General features: G+C 39.7%; 2 protein-coding genes across 4 annotated transcripts in view; both read left to right on the top strand.

Moving 5' to 3' along the window:
• lrp4 (low density lipoprotein receptor-related protein 4) overlaps positions 1-3,122 on the top strand; it is a 156,953-nt gene extending 153,831 nt beyond the window's left edge. For 2 of the 3 annotated variants that reach the window (XM_039795245.1, XM_039795246.1), the window contains exon 38: positions 1,226-3,122. In XM_039795245.1, coding sequence (XP_039651179.1) covers positions 1,226-1,567 — 342 coding nt within the window. In that variant the 3' untranslated portion in view covers positions 1,568-3,122. The remainder of the gene's footprint in view (positions 1-1,225) is intronic. The other variant, XM_039795248.1, reaches the window with a different exon arrangement.
• Positions 3,123-9,221: 6,099 nt separating this feature from the next.
• On the top strand, positions 9,222-11,878 carry LOC120556510 (L-rhamnose-binding lectin SML-like; the record flags this gene model as incomplete). The annotated part of the gene is made up of 5 exons (XM_039796154.1): positions 9,222-9,379; positions 10,417-10,526; positions 10,612-10,653; positions 10,782-10,914; positions 11,641-11,878. Coding segments are annotated over 5 exons (630 nt in total), but the record flags the coding sequence as incomplete, so codon positions are not given.
• Positions 11,879-17,187: the final 5,309 nt, after the last annotated feature.

Below are 17,187 nucleotides of genomic sequence, written 5' to 3' on the forward strand. Positions count from 1 at the left end.
TTTCCTGTGCAGAAACTCGAGTGAAGATAATTACCTCTTCTGAATTGATAGTTTCTTAAACTCAACACTATATTTCCCATAAACCCTGTTAGTTCCTACTGCAGGTAAGATGTTGCTATTTGTCAAAAGAGAGAAAATAATTAAAGGATCTCCCCTTTTTGTTTCATTCTCCAATTATGAGCTATGTATATGAAGCCAAATCCATTTCAAATTCTCAGTTTCTTGCAACACATTGCACCAGCTGCTGAAAAAACTCCTTTAAGATACTGAAAACTTCATGGCTGGACTGCGTGTGGGCTGTTTGTAAAAGCAGCAGTTTAAGGCGAGCTCCCTGCTTTGGGTCATTGTGCCTCAGTTTTTAACAGGTGTGCCACGCCTACTGTATGTATTTAGAGACACTGTAAAAAAAATATTCCTTCTACAGTACAACAGACTGCCATAAAGCAGTAGATTTCCCTGCAGATTACACAGGCAGACAGCCTGGAGTTTGTGGTAATTACGTTTTGAAAATGGAAAACTAACTCCAGAAGAAAGCACAGCATTACTAAAAGGAGCCAACTTGCTGAGCATGGGTTGTGTTTGAATGTGACGTCTTGTTCTGGAGTGTTGTGCTGATTAATCCTTAAAGGGGAATCCATATTTAACAGGTTGAACTTTGGTGATGTTTGTGTGGCAGATTTTAATGTCAATAACCTGTGAATATTGTTTTTTTTTTAAACGTAAGGAAGGAAGGGTTAGGGTTAAGGAAGGAAGGAAGGGTTAAGGGATGTGAAATTTATCACGATGATTCCCCCTGCTTTGTCCGACAACTGGGCAGTTGATATGGGGAATCAAAGACAAGAGCACGGGCCGGCGCATGTCAGTGGAAGTTCTCCATTCCTGCATATCCCACACTTACTTATTTTAATGTCACATTGAAATTGCACAGTCGTAGGGTGAAGGAAGGAAGGAAGAGGAAGGAAGGAAGGAAGGAAGGAAGGAAGGAAGGAAAAGTGCATGTAAAGTGCATGTAACAAAGAAATATAGGACAGCCAAGCCATCTATTACTTCTTGGTGGCTCTTTGCAAGTGAGAACACTGAAAACAAAAACACAAATCAATCACAAAATGACTCCTAGAATGTGTTTAGTTTAAGAAGAGTACCTGAAGGTGGATTTTCCCTTTTTTTTTAAACTGCTCATATAGAGGCCATCACTCTGACTAACTACTCATTTCTTGTTGTCCAGGGGGGAGTGGACGGAGGCTACACCAAGGAGAAGATCCGCATTGTGGAGGGTGTGTGTCTCCTGTCCAATGAGGAGCTTTACTGGGACGACCTGAAACAGATCAAGCCGTCCCGCGGCGGCTTGCACACCTGCATGCGCACAGACACCGTGTCCCTGCAGGCGAGCAGTGCTTCGCTGGATGATGGCGAAACGGAGCAGCTCCTCCAGGAGGAAGCTTCCGAATGCTCCTCCATAACCACTCTGACCCCCTCAGCCATCACCCCGCAGCGCCACGCCCAGCACAGCCTCCCCGACACCGGCTGGGCCTCCACGCGCAAGCCCTCCACCGAGAGCGAAGTGTGAGGGAGGCCCCCTGCCCTCTGTGCTTTATCTCAACCTCCGTTACCTAATACACACTCACACACACACACACCTGTATTTAAAGCTGGTACAAACTGATAAATAAGGTACAAGCGGTAACAGTTGCATACGTAAAGTAAGGGTACAAATGAACCTGGTTAGACACAACTAAGCTCCCATAAAAACACCTCTCCTGTCTGAAACTGGGGCTCCGTCCTACTTGTGTTAAAATCAAACAGAAACACACACACACACACACACACACACCTGCAGTACAGTCCCTCAACAGTTCCCTCAGTGCTACTGCCTTTAGGCAAAATGATAAACTAATGAGCATGCTGGAATAAGAAAGCGAAGGACTCTGGGGAGGAAGTGAACGGAGAGACACAAGCGTTATTCGGAGCCTTTTTAAAAGGATGCAAACTCTCGATGCGACAAACGCTTCTGTGTACAACTTCACCTTTTTATTTTATTTTTTCAATGTAACCCCGATGCTCCCTCTAATGCCACTCATGTCTTTATGAACTCTATTTATGAACATTTTTGTACTCGTGGAGTGGGTTTGCCGACTTTCAGAAAATGGCGAGAGTGTTGTGTTAGAGACTTTGTGCCGCACGCCCCGGGGATTCAGGAGTTGTATTTATGACAGTGCCAAAGGGTGGGGATTCACAGAGTCTCCATGCTTCTTTCAGCATTTACACTTCAACAGAATTGTATCTCAATTATGGGATGTTTCTTCTGTTTGACTTCACTGACTTGCCCTCGCCGGTGGGAGACCTCAGTGATGACACCGCCTGCTTCTTCTTCTGTATTTTACAGCCTCCAACCGGTCATGTAAGGACTTACTGTAGCTGGTACTCTAAGTCGGTTGCAGAAGTCCATTCATCCTTTGCAAAAATATACTGAAAGGAGTCCTTTTTTATTTTATTATTTAAAGTTGTAATTCAACCATTGCTGATCCTCTGGCATAGCAGAGGACCCCCACGATGAAGTAACAGCCTAAGTGCCAAACATTTTGTTCTTTTTCCTCCTTCAGCTGCGTAATTATTTTTTTTTAAATGTTTGTGACATTCTTTTTACTTGGGTTTGGTCACCCACATCACAGAAAAAAACCATCAGACATGTACCACTAGGGCTGTTTGGCCATGCAGATGGTTGTGCTTTTATTTACCCAGATGTTAGACATATGTCTCTGGGATTTCTTCTGCCCCAAAACACTGGAGTTTTTTATTTTTTTTATTTTATTTTGTTTTTAACTACCCTCTCAATTTTCAAGTTTCTTTCATTGGTCTTCCTAAAAAGTCGTACCTGTTCCTGGGGTTTACTATCCAGATAAATGATCATCTACGACGGCACTTACTATTAGAATTTGAAGCTCTCTGATTTATTTATTTTTAGCGCTAAAACAAAACGAACATGTCCCTTGAATTTCCTTCTGCACAGCAGTGCGAGTATTATGCATCGTCATCACCATTGTTAGCTCATCCATGCTATCCACCCACATTCTTTATTATTATAACGTCATCTCTCCACCTTTTGTAGCTGTAATCTCACCTCGGCCCTCGCTTGTCCATTCTTATACCTCCCACTTTGACCCAAAATAGTCTTGGAATTGTGTTTTTTTTTTTTTTTTTTTTTATTCGGCAAAGAAACATAAATATAAGATAAACAACAATACTACATTGTGTTTAAAAAATAAATCTGTTTTAACTAATTGACAAGATGGTGTTGAGAAGAGGGGAGGAGAGAGAGGTTATGTTGTAGGGTTAGCTTTTAAAATATTTGTGTCACTACATTTGACAAATGTCAATTTGTGAATTACATTTTCTTATTTCTGAAACCTAATCCCAAAATGTCACTGTTGTATTTGGGTGGGTGACGGCATCAGAGGTGAATATATCAGAAACTTGACACATAACAACCAAAAGTATCTGCATGGCCCAACAACCACCGGAGGTACATGAGATGTTATTTTGTGATTTTGAGTTTTGATCCATCAACTCTAAATCTGTATGTCTGCATGTCTGACCCCCCACACCCCCCCATAACGACAGTGAGGGTTAAAGTTTAGAAATGTGTCACTGACAACTTACTGAAAAAAAAATGAATTTAATACAAATTAAGGTATTATGCAGTGCTTTAACTTTTAGAGTACCGTTCTGTCTGTTGTTGAAATATGGTACAAGGAAATACTATATTGCTATATTGACAAATATATCAGTTAGACTTTATAGAACCATGTATTTTGAAGTACCTGCTACAAGCTCAGCAACTTGCTGATTTGCTGCTAGACGAAGCACTGAGGCCAATGAAAGAGGGTCTTGGCAGCTACATGACTACGGTCAGTTGACAGTAGGCCTACAGAGCATCCCAGCGACCCAGTAACCGATTCCCCCCCCCACCCCACCCCCGGCTCACAGCCCCTCCAACTCTGCTGCAGGAATGCTGTACAGATTGTATCATGCGGATATAAGCAAACGTTTCTGTTGAAGATATTGTCGATTTTAAGTTGTATAGTCTTTTGTACAAAGGGATTTCATGACCGTTTTTAGACTTCTATTAATTTTACTCACTGGAGAAGAACATTATTTTAATTTTATTTTTGTTGCTGGATTATTTTAACCACTGTGTTTTCCAAGCCTTGTAAATGATAGGGAAGATGCCAGTTATTTAATAGTGCCCTTTTATCTCATGAAATACTGGTCGCCTATAGCTGTTGTAAAGTTAACAAAAAGAGGTATTTATGATTTCTGTTTGGTTGTCACTTGATGTGTAAATATGAAAAGACTGTATATGTATTTCCATGGCAGTACTAACAAGCTGTGTTGTGTGATATAGTGAATGATCCCTTTGCTATCTTTTAATATAAAACTGCATTCGCATTTCAATGAAACCTTTGGCTCACTCGTCTTTGCGCTTGTCGTCGCTCTTGGACAAATGCTTTCCTCATCAGACCCGATCATCCTTTAGCAATAAAGGAAAGGCTGATGTCTGCTTCTGCATATGATTACAGACACTGCTTATTGTTTATTAAGGATCCCCAGTAGTCATCACCGTAGTGAAGACTATTCTTCCTGGGGTCCAACACAAGACAAACACAAACGAATATTATAAAGCAAAATACGTGTTCGGTTAGAACAATGAATACCTCCTGGATTTTGTAAAACAAAAGGCACAGTAGCATGTTTTTCATGTTTATAAAAATGACAAAAGAAAACCATAACATGAAATAAAATATATAGTAAAGAAAGGAATAAAAAAAGACAATAGAAATGAATAACAGAATCAAACAGGTTTTAACCTAAACTCCTTGCTGATTGATAACAGCTTATTTTAGTTTCTTTTTGAAGCTTGAAGTATTTCCCATTAGGATTAAATGTGTGTGTGTGGGGGGGGGGAGGCTGTTCCAATATGTTACAGCTATATACTTTACCATTTTTTAAAGAGCGTTGGTTCTGGGCATTGAATAAAGCCATAAACTACGGCCAGTCTGGTATCATAGCCATGTCTATCATTGGTAGGTAATAGCAAGAACAGGTTGGTGGGTTTACGTAATGTACAAATATTCTTTAAAAATACCATCAGGGTGCATGCTAGTCTTTCATCTGCTGTCAACCATGACAGCCTGGTATGCATTTCTTCCACATTACTCCTCGTGGTGCAGCGAAGAACAAGGCGAGCTGCTCTGTTTTGAGTGAGCTGTAATTTGACAAGCTCCTGTTTTGACGCACTAGACTAGATCATAGAGCAACAGTCTAGATGGGACGAGACTAGAGACTGGGCTACTAACTTAATTGTTGACTCGGTCAACAGTCGATAACAACGGGAGCATGTAATCAGAGAATCAGGGTTTTGGAGGCATGAAGCCAAGTCATCCAACTTAGAGCAACAGAGGAGGGATCCCTCTTCCAGGACAAACACACAATAGTAACATTAGTAGAAGTATACAACTTTTAATATCAAGTAAATATTAGGTGTAATAAGTGAAAGAGATTCAGGTAGTGTTGTGGTGAATAATGAGTGAATAATGTGAGTCAGAGAACATGACAACGAACTTTCAGATCCTGCCAAGAGCTGGTGGGACCTGAACCACAAACCCTACTCTAGTCTGTACCACAAAGACCTTGAAAGAGGACAAACATCCCTTAGTCTATATTCACGACGTTCTATATAACTATCCGTGGTTTGTAGCTACACATAGCTAGGATTGAAGGGACAGTCGCAGCTAACGAAACACTTTGTCTTCACAAATATTCATTAACTTGAAATCCTACACAGTTGTTAGCTTTATAAGACCTTAAGTTAGGTTTTGTATAAGTGGCGTGACATGTGTGTAACATGTGGTAAGAGATTGCTGGTGTAAACAAGCTCGCTGACCGCGCTCTCACTCTCACACAACGGGTCATTTAGCTAGCAGGAAGAGGGGAGTTGAAGGCCCTGGAGCTCTGTCAGGGCAGCGGTGTTGGTAGTCCCTGCTGTGGGCTGCCAGCCGTGACGGAGCTCCAAGCACTCATAGCAGGCCGGGGTCTGTGAAGGAAGGCAGGCCGGGCGGCGAGGCAGCACCGGCGGGCGGCGAGGCAGCACCAGCGGCTGAACTCCGACACACAGTCTTACCAAATTTGCAATTAGCCATAAACGGCCCATATTTGAGCTTTATATAGTTGATTTCTCGCTTAAAAAAGTCTCAGAAGTGAATTTAATAACGAAATAGCCCGACAAACAATGTATAACTTTGCAGTGTCTGAAATATGAGGCCTGCTGCCGAGTCTCCCATATGTTTCTATGTAGTTTGCTCAAACCAATCAGCGCGTAGCTCATTCTGAATATTCATTAGCATACCATATTTGGAAGAAAAGCTCTTGTTCCAAATAGAGCCATATTCACAGGGTAGTTAAGGTCCTAATAAAATAGCATTCGGGCAATTTTCAGCCCAACCAATGTTACATACCCCATTAGGAGACCTTAAGGAACAGTGTAAAATACCCTATATAATAATTCTATCACCCCTTTAAAGGTATATATATATATATATATATATATATATATATTTTTTTTTTTTTTTTTTTTTTGGAAAAACTGTTTGGACATTGTTATCTTTAGTCAGATGGTGAGGTGGGCTGTGAGCTAAATCCCATTTTCTCTAGCCACAGCTGTAAATGTGTACTGTTTAGTTGTTCGGTCTGCTAGAAATACGAGCCCATCATGTTTTGTCGTTTTGTTATTTTTAATGTGGTCTCTCCTCGCGTGGAATCGGTCCCTCATTTTAAAACTAGAGGGGATTGATCATTCCAAGCAGTGGCTCCTAGGATGTGGAATGTCTCGCCTCCCTTTCGACGTTGTGTGAATTCTGTTGAATCCTTTAAAAAGCAATTGAAGACTCTGCTCTTCAAGCAGGCTTTTAGATAGTCTTGTTTTTTTTTTAATGGTTTTATGTTTTCTATTTGTTATATTTTCTTGTATTTTAATATGTTGCATTGTATTACATTTTATTGTGAATCACTTTGTGATTTTTATCTGTGAAAGGTGCTATAGGCTACAAATAAACTTTATACTTACTCATCCAACGTGCCACGAGGCCGAGGCAAACGAGCTGCATTGCCAAAGCAAGGGGTCAATGGGCAGGTGGCGCTCTTTCAACAATCAGGCTAGTACCCTATATTTAGAGAGTGTGGCCAACTCAAATCATGGGCGCCATATTGGATCAATATGTAAAAGGCCCTTACGGAAATATTCCATATTGTATATGTAAATGGGCCTCTAAAAAATGCCCATTGTAGTGAGTGACCGGTCGCCTAATAAGTCTCTGAGCAGTGTTTACCTTTCTAATGTCCGCTAGCATACAGGCTAACTATAGCTAGCTTTGTATGTAACGTAACAAAAACCCACCTATCTCAGAGGAGCGAAGCTAAATATTTCATTCAATAAAGTGATGGTACAAAAGCAGCACTAACGCCACAGGTCTTGTTGACAACATGGACGCAGATATAGGAAACTCCGAAGGCAGTCGTAATATTTAGCTACCTAGCAGGCTAGGCTAACGCTGTTGCGCTAACGTTAGCAAACATCGGCGTAGCTGACTAAACTTGTGAAAAGCAGAACAACATCCCGTCCAAGCTGTGTTTCACTTTCCCTCCAATATTATTATGAAGATAATAAAGACACCTGGACTCGGTTGAGACCAAAAGTCGTAGCTACGACTATGGCAAGATCACAAGCATTTAGGTACATGGAGTGCTAGCGAAAAAGCTAACGCTAGCATAAGGCTAACTTCAAACTTCATTCATTTCTAAAGCAGTGTTAGAACTTGTTTCAGCAATGTACAGATTAACGATGGTATTACTATATTTGTTGTCCTATGTAATTTGTTATCATATCAAAGAGAGAAATTGGCATTTACCTCACACAATAATGAACAGCTCCCATACTTTTCGCCTTTTTGGTTCACTGGTGGACTTGTGAAATCTTTTGCTTTCGTTGCAGCCAAACGCACAACAGTTGGGCATTTTTTCAGTGATTTATGTCATTTTTTTTATAATTTATTAAAAATGTTCCACTATTCCCTGCACTATATCAATGGGAATCAGATGAATGTTGGTATCTAACATGGAGTCCATGAAACACGTGACCACCTCTGAACCAATCGCAGAACGGTATGCTCAGAACATTTGATTCCCTAGTTGGCCACACTCTCTAAATATAGGGCACTAACTCAGGCTAGCGCCCAGATAGATAATATCTATATAAAGGGCGCTAACTCAGGCTAGCGCCCTTTATATAGATAGATAATATCTATATAAAGGGCGCTAACTCAGGCTACTGCCAAGGGAGAAAGTAAAGCCCTTATGTTTAGAAAATGCGTTTAATATGTGTGAATTAATCTACTTTAGAGGGACAGATGTCGGGGGATTTGATGGTGTTTGTCATCAAATGCATTTTAATAAGGCTTCTTCAACTACTCCCGAAGGGATTTTACTTTATTACCAGGAGCAATATATTTTAACACATATAAATCCATTCAGTAGCCGCCCCAATAATGTCCGTGGCATGCTGACGAGTGGTGGAAAGGGAAAAAAAATAATTGCGCAGTGCTTTTGGGCACATGCAGCTGTTTCGATCAAGCAAAACTAAAACTAAAAAATAAACAATCTCCGGGATCATAACCAACAACTAATCGTTAGTTTCTGTTTTTTAAAAAAAACAGGCACGTCATAATTTAACCCGTAGGCCTATAGGATTTGCTTATATAATCTGTAGCATATAACAGTTTACACATTTGGAGTATTTATATAAGAGCCAGTTCTTGGACAATAGATCTGGGACTGAAGTGCGGCCCATCAGCTTGTGAACATCTCCACTCAGCTGTTCAATGGAGTTGTCAGAGGCAACATAATTCTCTCGGAGTAGAAATCAGCAGGGCCTTGTCCATAGGTGCATGCGCGGATTACAAACGTAAATCACTGGATTACAATTTATTTCGTATTTTTCGGTATTTGTGCAGCGACTATACAATTTATCTCAACAGCCACAAACTAATTCCATTAATTGTAAAACAAACCAAGAGTATCAGCTGAGCCTGTAGAAAACTTTAGGCTCATTCAATATGACAGACACATTGTTTCCATACAAATGTATATAATGAAGCTGTCTTGTTTCTTAATTTCTCCCTTGCTGTGTAACAGACGACGGAGTGATCAGTGTGCAGAGAGCACTGTATGGACGTGCAGACACTGTGACCTGCAGTGTGGGACTACCTCCAGCACTGCTTGCCAATACACGGTGCTCTCAAGCAGGCACAGTGGATGTCGTCAAGAAAAGGTACACATTACATGTACAATCATAGAATATACTTTATTTTTTATTAAATGTATTCTAAATGGGACAAAAAATGAATCAAATATTACTTTGAGCTAGCCTATAACGGGAAAGCATGAGCCTCACCAACTGCAGCAGATCTTCATTTTGTCACTTTGTAATGCTTCTGTATGCAGCAGAGATGAAGTGAAGATCTCATTTGCAAACGGGTAGAAGAAATGAAGACTATTATGACGTCATGATCTTCATATAAACTAATCTGCTTTCATTCTATGTTTTCGTGAAAAATCAAACCTTGAGAATAGGTCTACAGGGACACAGTATTTTCTTTTTTTTTCTTTTTTATTAAGTTTTCTGCAGACATATAAAGTTACAACAGATGTAAGATGCAACAAGGTGTCTGAAAGAAAAGAGAAATCAATAGAACAGTTCCACACAGCAATATAGACCCACACCCATCAAGGCCGAACAGGACACTCAAGGAAAATAGGGACAATAGTGTAATTGAGGGCCTGTGAGAGAGTTCTGAAAATGCCTGACCAATAATCTGATAGCACTGGGAATGACCAGAACATGTGAAGATGATCGGCTGGGGATTGTTTGCATCTGTTACAGGCATCACTTCTGTTAGGAAACAGTTTTACCAGTCTGGCATTAGTGAAATGAGCTCTGTGAAGCACTTTACATTGAATTAGGGCATGTCTAGCACAAATCGATGAAGAGTGAACTAAACTTAGAATGTTTTTCCACTGGTCGTCGGAAATGTCAATGCCCAAATCATGCTTCCAGGTTAACTTAAGGGAGTCAATTGGGGAAGGGGTTAAGGAGATCATTTTACACAGTATTTTCTAAGGGTCATCAAACACTACATCGTCAAGGAACAATGACATGCAGCATCATGTTAAAACAAGTGGTACCTCAGGCAGTCTACGTTTCACACTACATACTTAACTTAAATAGTTGCTACATTACTGACACTGTTTTGGTTTAAGTGAGCTTTTGCTTTGTGCTAAAACATGCTTGTAATGGGTTTCCTACAGGTGTGATGGCAAGAGGGAGTGTGAACTAAACATCAACGATTTTTATACCTCTGATCCCTGCTCTGGTATCTACAAATACCTGGAAACCACCCACACCTGCCTCCCTGAAAGTGAGCCACATTGTCAATGTCTGCATAAAGAAAAGAAGCTGTAGGTTTTCTTGAATAATGGGATTCCCTCATGTTACTTTGACAGTTCACCTTGTTGCCTGTGAGGGCTCTTTGGCAAAACTGTGTGGTAATATTTCTTTTTTTGCATTCATGGTGGATTCATGTGATAAATATCAGACTTCTAAATCTTCACTACATTGTTGTCTTCTCCACCTTGCCAATTGTACTTTTATTTTTTTAATTTTTTTTTGACAGGTCACAAGCAGGTTATATTTGTGTACGGTGCCAACTATGGACGTAGTGACCAGACCACCTGCATTTATCAGCGGCCTCCCAATCAAATTCAAAATGTTGCCTGTTCAAGCCCTGCAGGCAAAGTTTCAGACAGGTACAGCTGCACTACCTTTGCTAAATGTATTGGGGGAGTGGGGGGATAAAAAGACTTCAAGAAACTATTTTAAGTCCAGATAAGTTCTTGCAAGGTTCCCTCAGTCAGCTAGAAAGTGAAATTGACAAAAGAAGGGATCAACAAGGGACTGCATTCTACACAAATATAACCAGTCTGTAGCCATTTTCTTTGCTGATACACAGGCTGAGATTTTATAACTTAAATCCCCACCTTGAGTGCTCATTATGTTCATTTTCAGTTTCATAATCTTAGTTTGTACCAGAATAGGTTTGTGGTTTAATTTTCAAAAACACTTTGATGTGCAGCACATTGCTGCAGCTCCTCTTTTCACCCTGTGTTGACCTGTTTTTAGCTAGAGTGAGGTATCTCACTTCTGTACAATCTTTGTTGGGAGTTGCACATGCGCAGTTAGTACTGCTAGCTAGTCAGTTGCAGAGTATGAGGGAGTATTATAACGTGTGTTTCAAAGTGATGCACGTTTGTCCCCGAAGTAAAGGCTGGACTACATTAGAGCAGTTTTCTGTTGGAGATGGTAAGTCCCTTTTTGGGGCTGGACTTTGGGCTTTTTCACTTTGAACACAGAGATCAAAGTGTGTGGGGGGGGGAAGCCAAAAAGCATAATAGGAACACTAATCAAGGCTTGGATTTCATAATGCTGCATTGTGTTCAAAGTCCGTTTTCACTCATGTCCCTTTGCATCCACAGCTGTAATGGAGAAAACCGCTGTAGCATCGCAGCAAGTAACTCTGTGTTTGGAGACCCCTGTGTTGGCACTTACGAGTACCTGGAGGTGTCTTACATATGTAACAGTGACTGTCAGTATCTTAAATGCTTATTTGGCTGTTCACTCTGGGACAGCCAAAAAATCACGACCAAAGTAAAGCCAATGTGATGACTTATCAGTTGCTTAAATTGAATATTCCCTGTTTTGCAGATCCTGGGACCAGTCTGCTTATATAGTTTCGGTATGTAAGCATACTGAAGTTTCAGTTGGATCACAATAAACATGCATTCAATTAAATGTCTCTTTGTTCATTGGCCAGAGAAATGTGTAATGACTGCAGAATCCTGTTCCAGATACAAAACTATAATTAAAAAAATAAATGAATAGTTTGACCCATAAAGGTTCAAAAAGCTGTACATAATCAAATGTTGCATTTGTAAACAGGCCACACTTCAATAACATGACCTTCTATAGATCACATTTCCTGTGCTCCCTGAAGTAAAAGGATGTCATGTTGTCAAACCTTAGCCTTAATGTCCCACAATTTTAAATCTGTTAGAATTACTTTACGTAGCGTGTGACTGAGTGGAAAGCTCAGGTTATCCACAGCAATGTCAAGTTGCTGATGTCACTGAAGAGGTCTGTATTCACCAGGTTGCCTATGGCAAGCAATTTTAACATTTAATAGCTAGACTGGATATTTATTGCAGCTATCCATAATTCAACTCTTCCTAGTTAAAAACAATTCAGATATCCACCACGACTTTCTTCCTATCCAGAATGACCATTCCAGATATCTGCAAAATAATTAGTACTAGGAAGAACTCATTTCAGATATCTACAGTACAATGGTTACTAGTCAAAACTCTAATTCCAGATATCCAAAGTGAACAAACATTCCCGATATCTTAATTTGATTATCCAAAATGCATTCTGACTAGTAAAAGTTTAATTATGGATATCAACAATTCATATTATGGCTAGTAAAAAAAAATGCAATTTCAGATACTTAATTCTGACGATACAATTGCAAATATCCAAAAATCTATTTGGGTATCTGCTAATAGGTAGATGGATGCTATTTTAACAGTTCATGGACTATCCACAATTATATTTTAGATATCCATAATAGCATTTCTACTCATTAGTTGTATTCTCACTTACGCCAAGAGATATCCAGAATTTTGTTGGTTTAAAAATTGTATTTCAAGATATCTACAATTTTGATTTTACTAGTCAAAACTAAATTCAAGATCTAAAACTAATTTAAAATTGTATGTGGCAGTTTTTAACCTTTTTAAATAACGAGACTTAGTATGTATTGCAGATATCCACAATTACATTCTTCCTATCTGCAATGGACATTTCAGATATTCACGTCATTCTTCCTATCCAGAAGAACATTCCAGATATTTGCAATAGAATTATTATTATTATTATTATTATTATTATTTGTACTAGTAAGAATTGCGTTGTGGATATCTGAAATGACACATGTCTAATAACAACTCTTTAGTAGACTTCTTGGTCTGTTAAGTACAATCAGCTGATCATGAAATTATTTCTATTTAGGCCTACCGTGTGAAGAGAAACTGAGGGACAATAGGACAATGTGGCATGTCAGATGTTTTATTGGGTTCGGTTTTCTTTGTTGACATCATTTCCACCGTAGGCCTATGCCAGTATTGGCATATAAATATGAAATTCTCTCTTGTGGGAGGACACAATTGTGATAACCAGGAAGAAAACAGACATACACACCTCGGTTTTCTCACTGTTGGTAATAGTTTACCTGGAAACTCTGCAAGACAGTTTGTTTTAGTTTTTTTGCAAGTAGTTTTACAATCTATTAAAGAAATGACGACTAAGAAGTTAGTAGAAGAAAATCTCTGAATTTCATGTCAGAGGAACTGAGCAAGGTGGTAAAACAACAGAGGGGCTGACTGGAACTGATTGATGAACTGAGACAACTGAAGGCTGTGATAAAAAATACAGATAAGAAAATTGAAGAGTACAATAGCAGGGGACAAACAGGCCAACTTGCAGGAAGTCATGCAGGATTTTACTTAAAGCATACTGTAGTCTCGGTGTTGACAGACGTACTATGATCATTTCACTCTGATTGATAGACTGAAAACCACTGTGGGCATTACTGGATCAGCCCTGGACTGGTTTTCTTCTTATCTTTCTGACAGGAGTTTTTCTGTGTCCATGGGACCTTTTATGTCAGACTGTGCTCCTTTGTCTTGTGGTGTGCCCCAAGGTTCTGTGCTTGGCCCCCTGCTATTTAGTTTGTATATGCTTCCTCTTGGAAAGGTCATTGGTAGTTTTGAAGATATAGCTTACCATTGTTATGCTGATGACATCCAATTATATTTATCTTTTAGCCCAGATAGGCTCGACAAACTTTCACAGTTGCACAATTGTTTAGCCTCCATTAACAAATGGATGGCAGACAATTTCTTACAACTAAATTCAGACAAAACTGAGGTGATGATTTTTGCTCCTGACAACATCACCCCTAAGATTAAACAGGCCATTGGGGCTCTATCACTCTCTGACTGTAATGCTGTGCGAAATCTGGGTGTCACTTTTGAAAAATCCATGTGTTTTAATAGCCATGTGAAATCTGTGGTTCGTTCCAGTTTTTTCCATCTCAGGAACATTGCTAAGATTAGATCTGTGGTTTCTAAGAAAGAGATGGAGATGCTTGTTCATGCTTTTATTTCCTCTCGATTGGATTATTGTAATGTTCTGTACACTTGTTTAAACAAATCATCCATGGACAAATTGCAAGTTGTACAGAATGCTGCAGCAAGACTTCTGTCTAACACCAACAGGAGATCGCACATTACTCCTGTGCTTAAGGCTCTTCACTGGCTACCAATTAGTTTTAGAGTGCATTTTAAAATTTTAACCATTACTTATAGAGCCTTACACGGCCAAGCTCCCCCTTACATCAAGGATCTATTGCATGCACACACTTCTGGTCGCTCTCTGAGGTCTTCAAGTCATACCTTTTAACTGTTCCCAGAACACGTTTTAAAACTAGAGGTGATCGTGCATTTTCTGTGGTGGCTCCAAGGCTCTGGAACTCTCTCCCTTTAGCCCTGAGAGCCTTGGACTCTGTTGAAACTTTTAGGAAACACCTAAAGACACATCTTTTTAGACAAGCATTTAGTTAGCAATATGGTTTTGTATTGTATTTTATTTGTTGTTGTTTCTTTTATTTGTTCCTTCTGTAAAGCACTTTGTGACTCTTCTTGTCTGTGAAAGGTGCTATATAAATAAAGTTTATTTACCGGGATACTTTAAATAGGGAAGCCAGGGACCGGTATGTGGACAAAATCGGCACTATTACAAGGTTTGGATCCCTATGAACTCCCCAACAAAGATTGGAGCACCAACGTTGTTATATAAGAAATTGCACTCCATTTTCTATGTGTCCATTTTTTATTGGTAACCGGTAATATTATGTGATTTATAGCCTGGCAGAGTGGAATTCGTTGGAGCTCACAGCGGCAGGTAAATAAACTTGCGTGTAAACCAGCTTTCTCGGTAGCCTAGGTAATATCACTCCGCCGCTGCTTTAGCCTATGCTAACAACTACAGGGAACAAAGTATAGCTATTGAAATGCGATGCAAGGGTAGTTTTAATTCTAACACACATTTCTTCTTCTTCTTTAGAGTTTAACGGCAGTTGGCATCCAAGTCGTTGCATTACTGCCTCCTATTGGCAATTACCCATTACCTATTTATTCATTTCATTACATTATACTATAATTTCCTAAGTAGTCCAGTGCCTTTCAAAAATGCAAATAAATATTGTCTTCCATTCATGGTAACTCCACTTTCAAGAACATCTGTAAACCTAAGTTCCACTGGTCCTAATTTACGTAATCCAGCAAACATGACCGCTCTCTCTCGAATATATTTCCTGCATGTCATCAGGACATGCTCCACTGTCTGCATTTACTCACACAAACCGCAATGTCCAGTCGGATGTTTTCCCACCATAAAAAGTGTACTGTTCAACCTACTGTGACCAATTCTCAATTTGCTGATAATTACTTGTTCTTGTCAGTTGAACCCACTGTAACACATCCCTCCTACTTTAGTTTGTATTGTATGCAAGTGTCTCCCTTTATTTCCACCATCCCAATAGTGTTCCCACTGTTTGGAAATTTCGTCCCACACAATGCTTTTACCCTCCGATTTTGATAGTTTACTATTAATTTCTACACTCATCATCCCACCAGGGCACTACTTTCCTCTTCTTACCACCTTTACTTTTAGGAATGGATTCCAATGCCGCCAATATTATGCCTTGCTTTATGTAGCTGTCAAGTGTTGCTACAGACATTTCTTCATTGGCCTGATTTAGACATTTGTCACGGACCTGCAGAAATTTACCCCAATTTGCCTTTTCAAGGATCCATTTCCCACCCCAGCCTTCACTAACCAACGAGGTATTAACATTTATCTTACACCAGATTGGATAATGATCGCTTCCTATAGTTCCTTCCTGATACACAAACCAATCACATATCGGTGCTATGATATTAGATGCAAATGTGAAATCAAGCACAGATTCTTTCCCCACAATATCTATTCTCGTTTTGATGCCATCATTTAAACATACAGAGTTCTTCTCATCTAACAGCTCCTCAAGCACCTGCCCATTTTTATCTGTTCTATCACTCCCCCACAACACATTGTGCCCATTAAAATCACCACACCACATAATGTTCCTACTATCCCACCCTTCTACCTCCTCAAGTAAGTGTAACTCTAGTCTCTTGCAGGGGTTATAATAATTTACAATTACCAACTCCATTCCCACAGCCCACACCTTCACTACCACATATTCCTGCTCATTACCTATACCAAGCACTCTATAAGGAATACCTTTCTTTATAAAAGTGACACATCCTCCACCTCTCTCTTCCCTTCTATCTCTTCTCACCGCCAAATACCCATACAAAATAAAGTCTAAACTAGGATTTAACCAGGTCTCTTGAATACAAACAATGTCTGGTTTATCTCTCCTACTAACAATAAACTGCTTGAAATCTTGTCCATTCGATATTAAACTCCTTGCATTCCATTGTAGAATTAACATTAGTATCAACCCAAACATGTTGAGTCTTGACTAGACTGTACTATGAGTTCATCATTCACCTCTTCCCATTTTAACCCTCTCATACCCAAATAATGTGCTGCCGCTTTCACAATAACCTGAACCCGTTCAGTTTTAGATTTAATCTCACAGGTCGCATTTATAACTCCAGCTATAAAAGTTACCAAGTTCTTCTTCTCTCTCCAAATTTTCTGTTTCTCCCGCTGTTCTTTTACTGATTCTAGCTCTTTTTAACAGACATTTACATCGATAGTCTGGCGTTATAATTTATTTGCCCCAGGTGTACTGTGGAGCGTGTAAAGACTGCTTTTAATGGCAGGCTAGCAGATACTGTTGACTTGCGCTAGCCTAGCACCAGCGAACTCAACTGGAAGGACTGGATGTCTCC

The sequence above is a fragment of the Perca fluviatilis genome, chromosome 3 (assembly GCF_010015445.1).
Source record: "Perca fluviatilis chromosome 3, GENO_Pfluv_1.0, whole genome shotgun sequence".
In the NCBI taxonomy this organism is placed as follows: domain Eukaryota; kingdom Metazoa; phylum Chordata; class Actinopteri; order Perciformes; family Percidae; genus Perca; species Perca fluviatilis.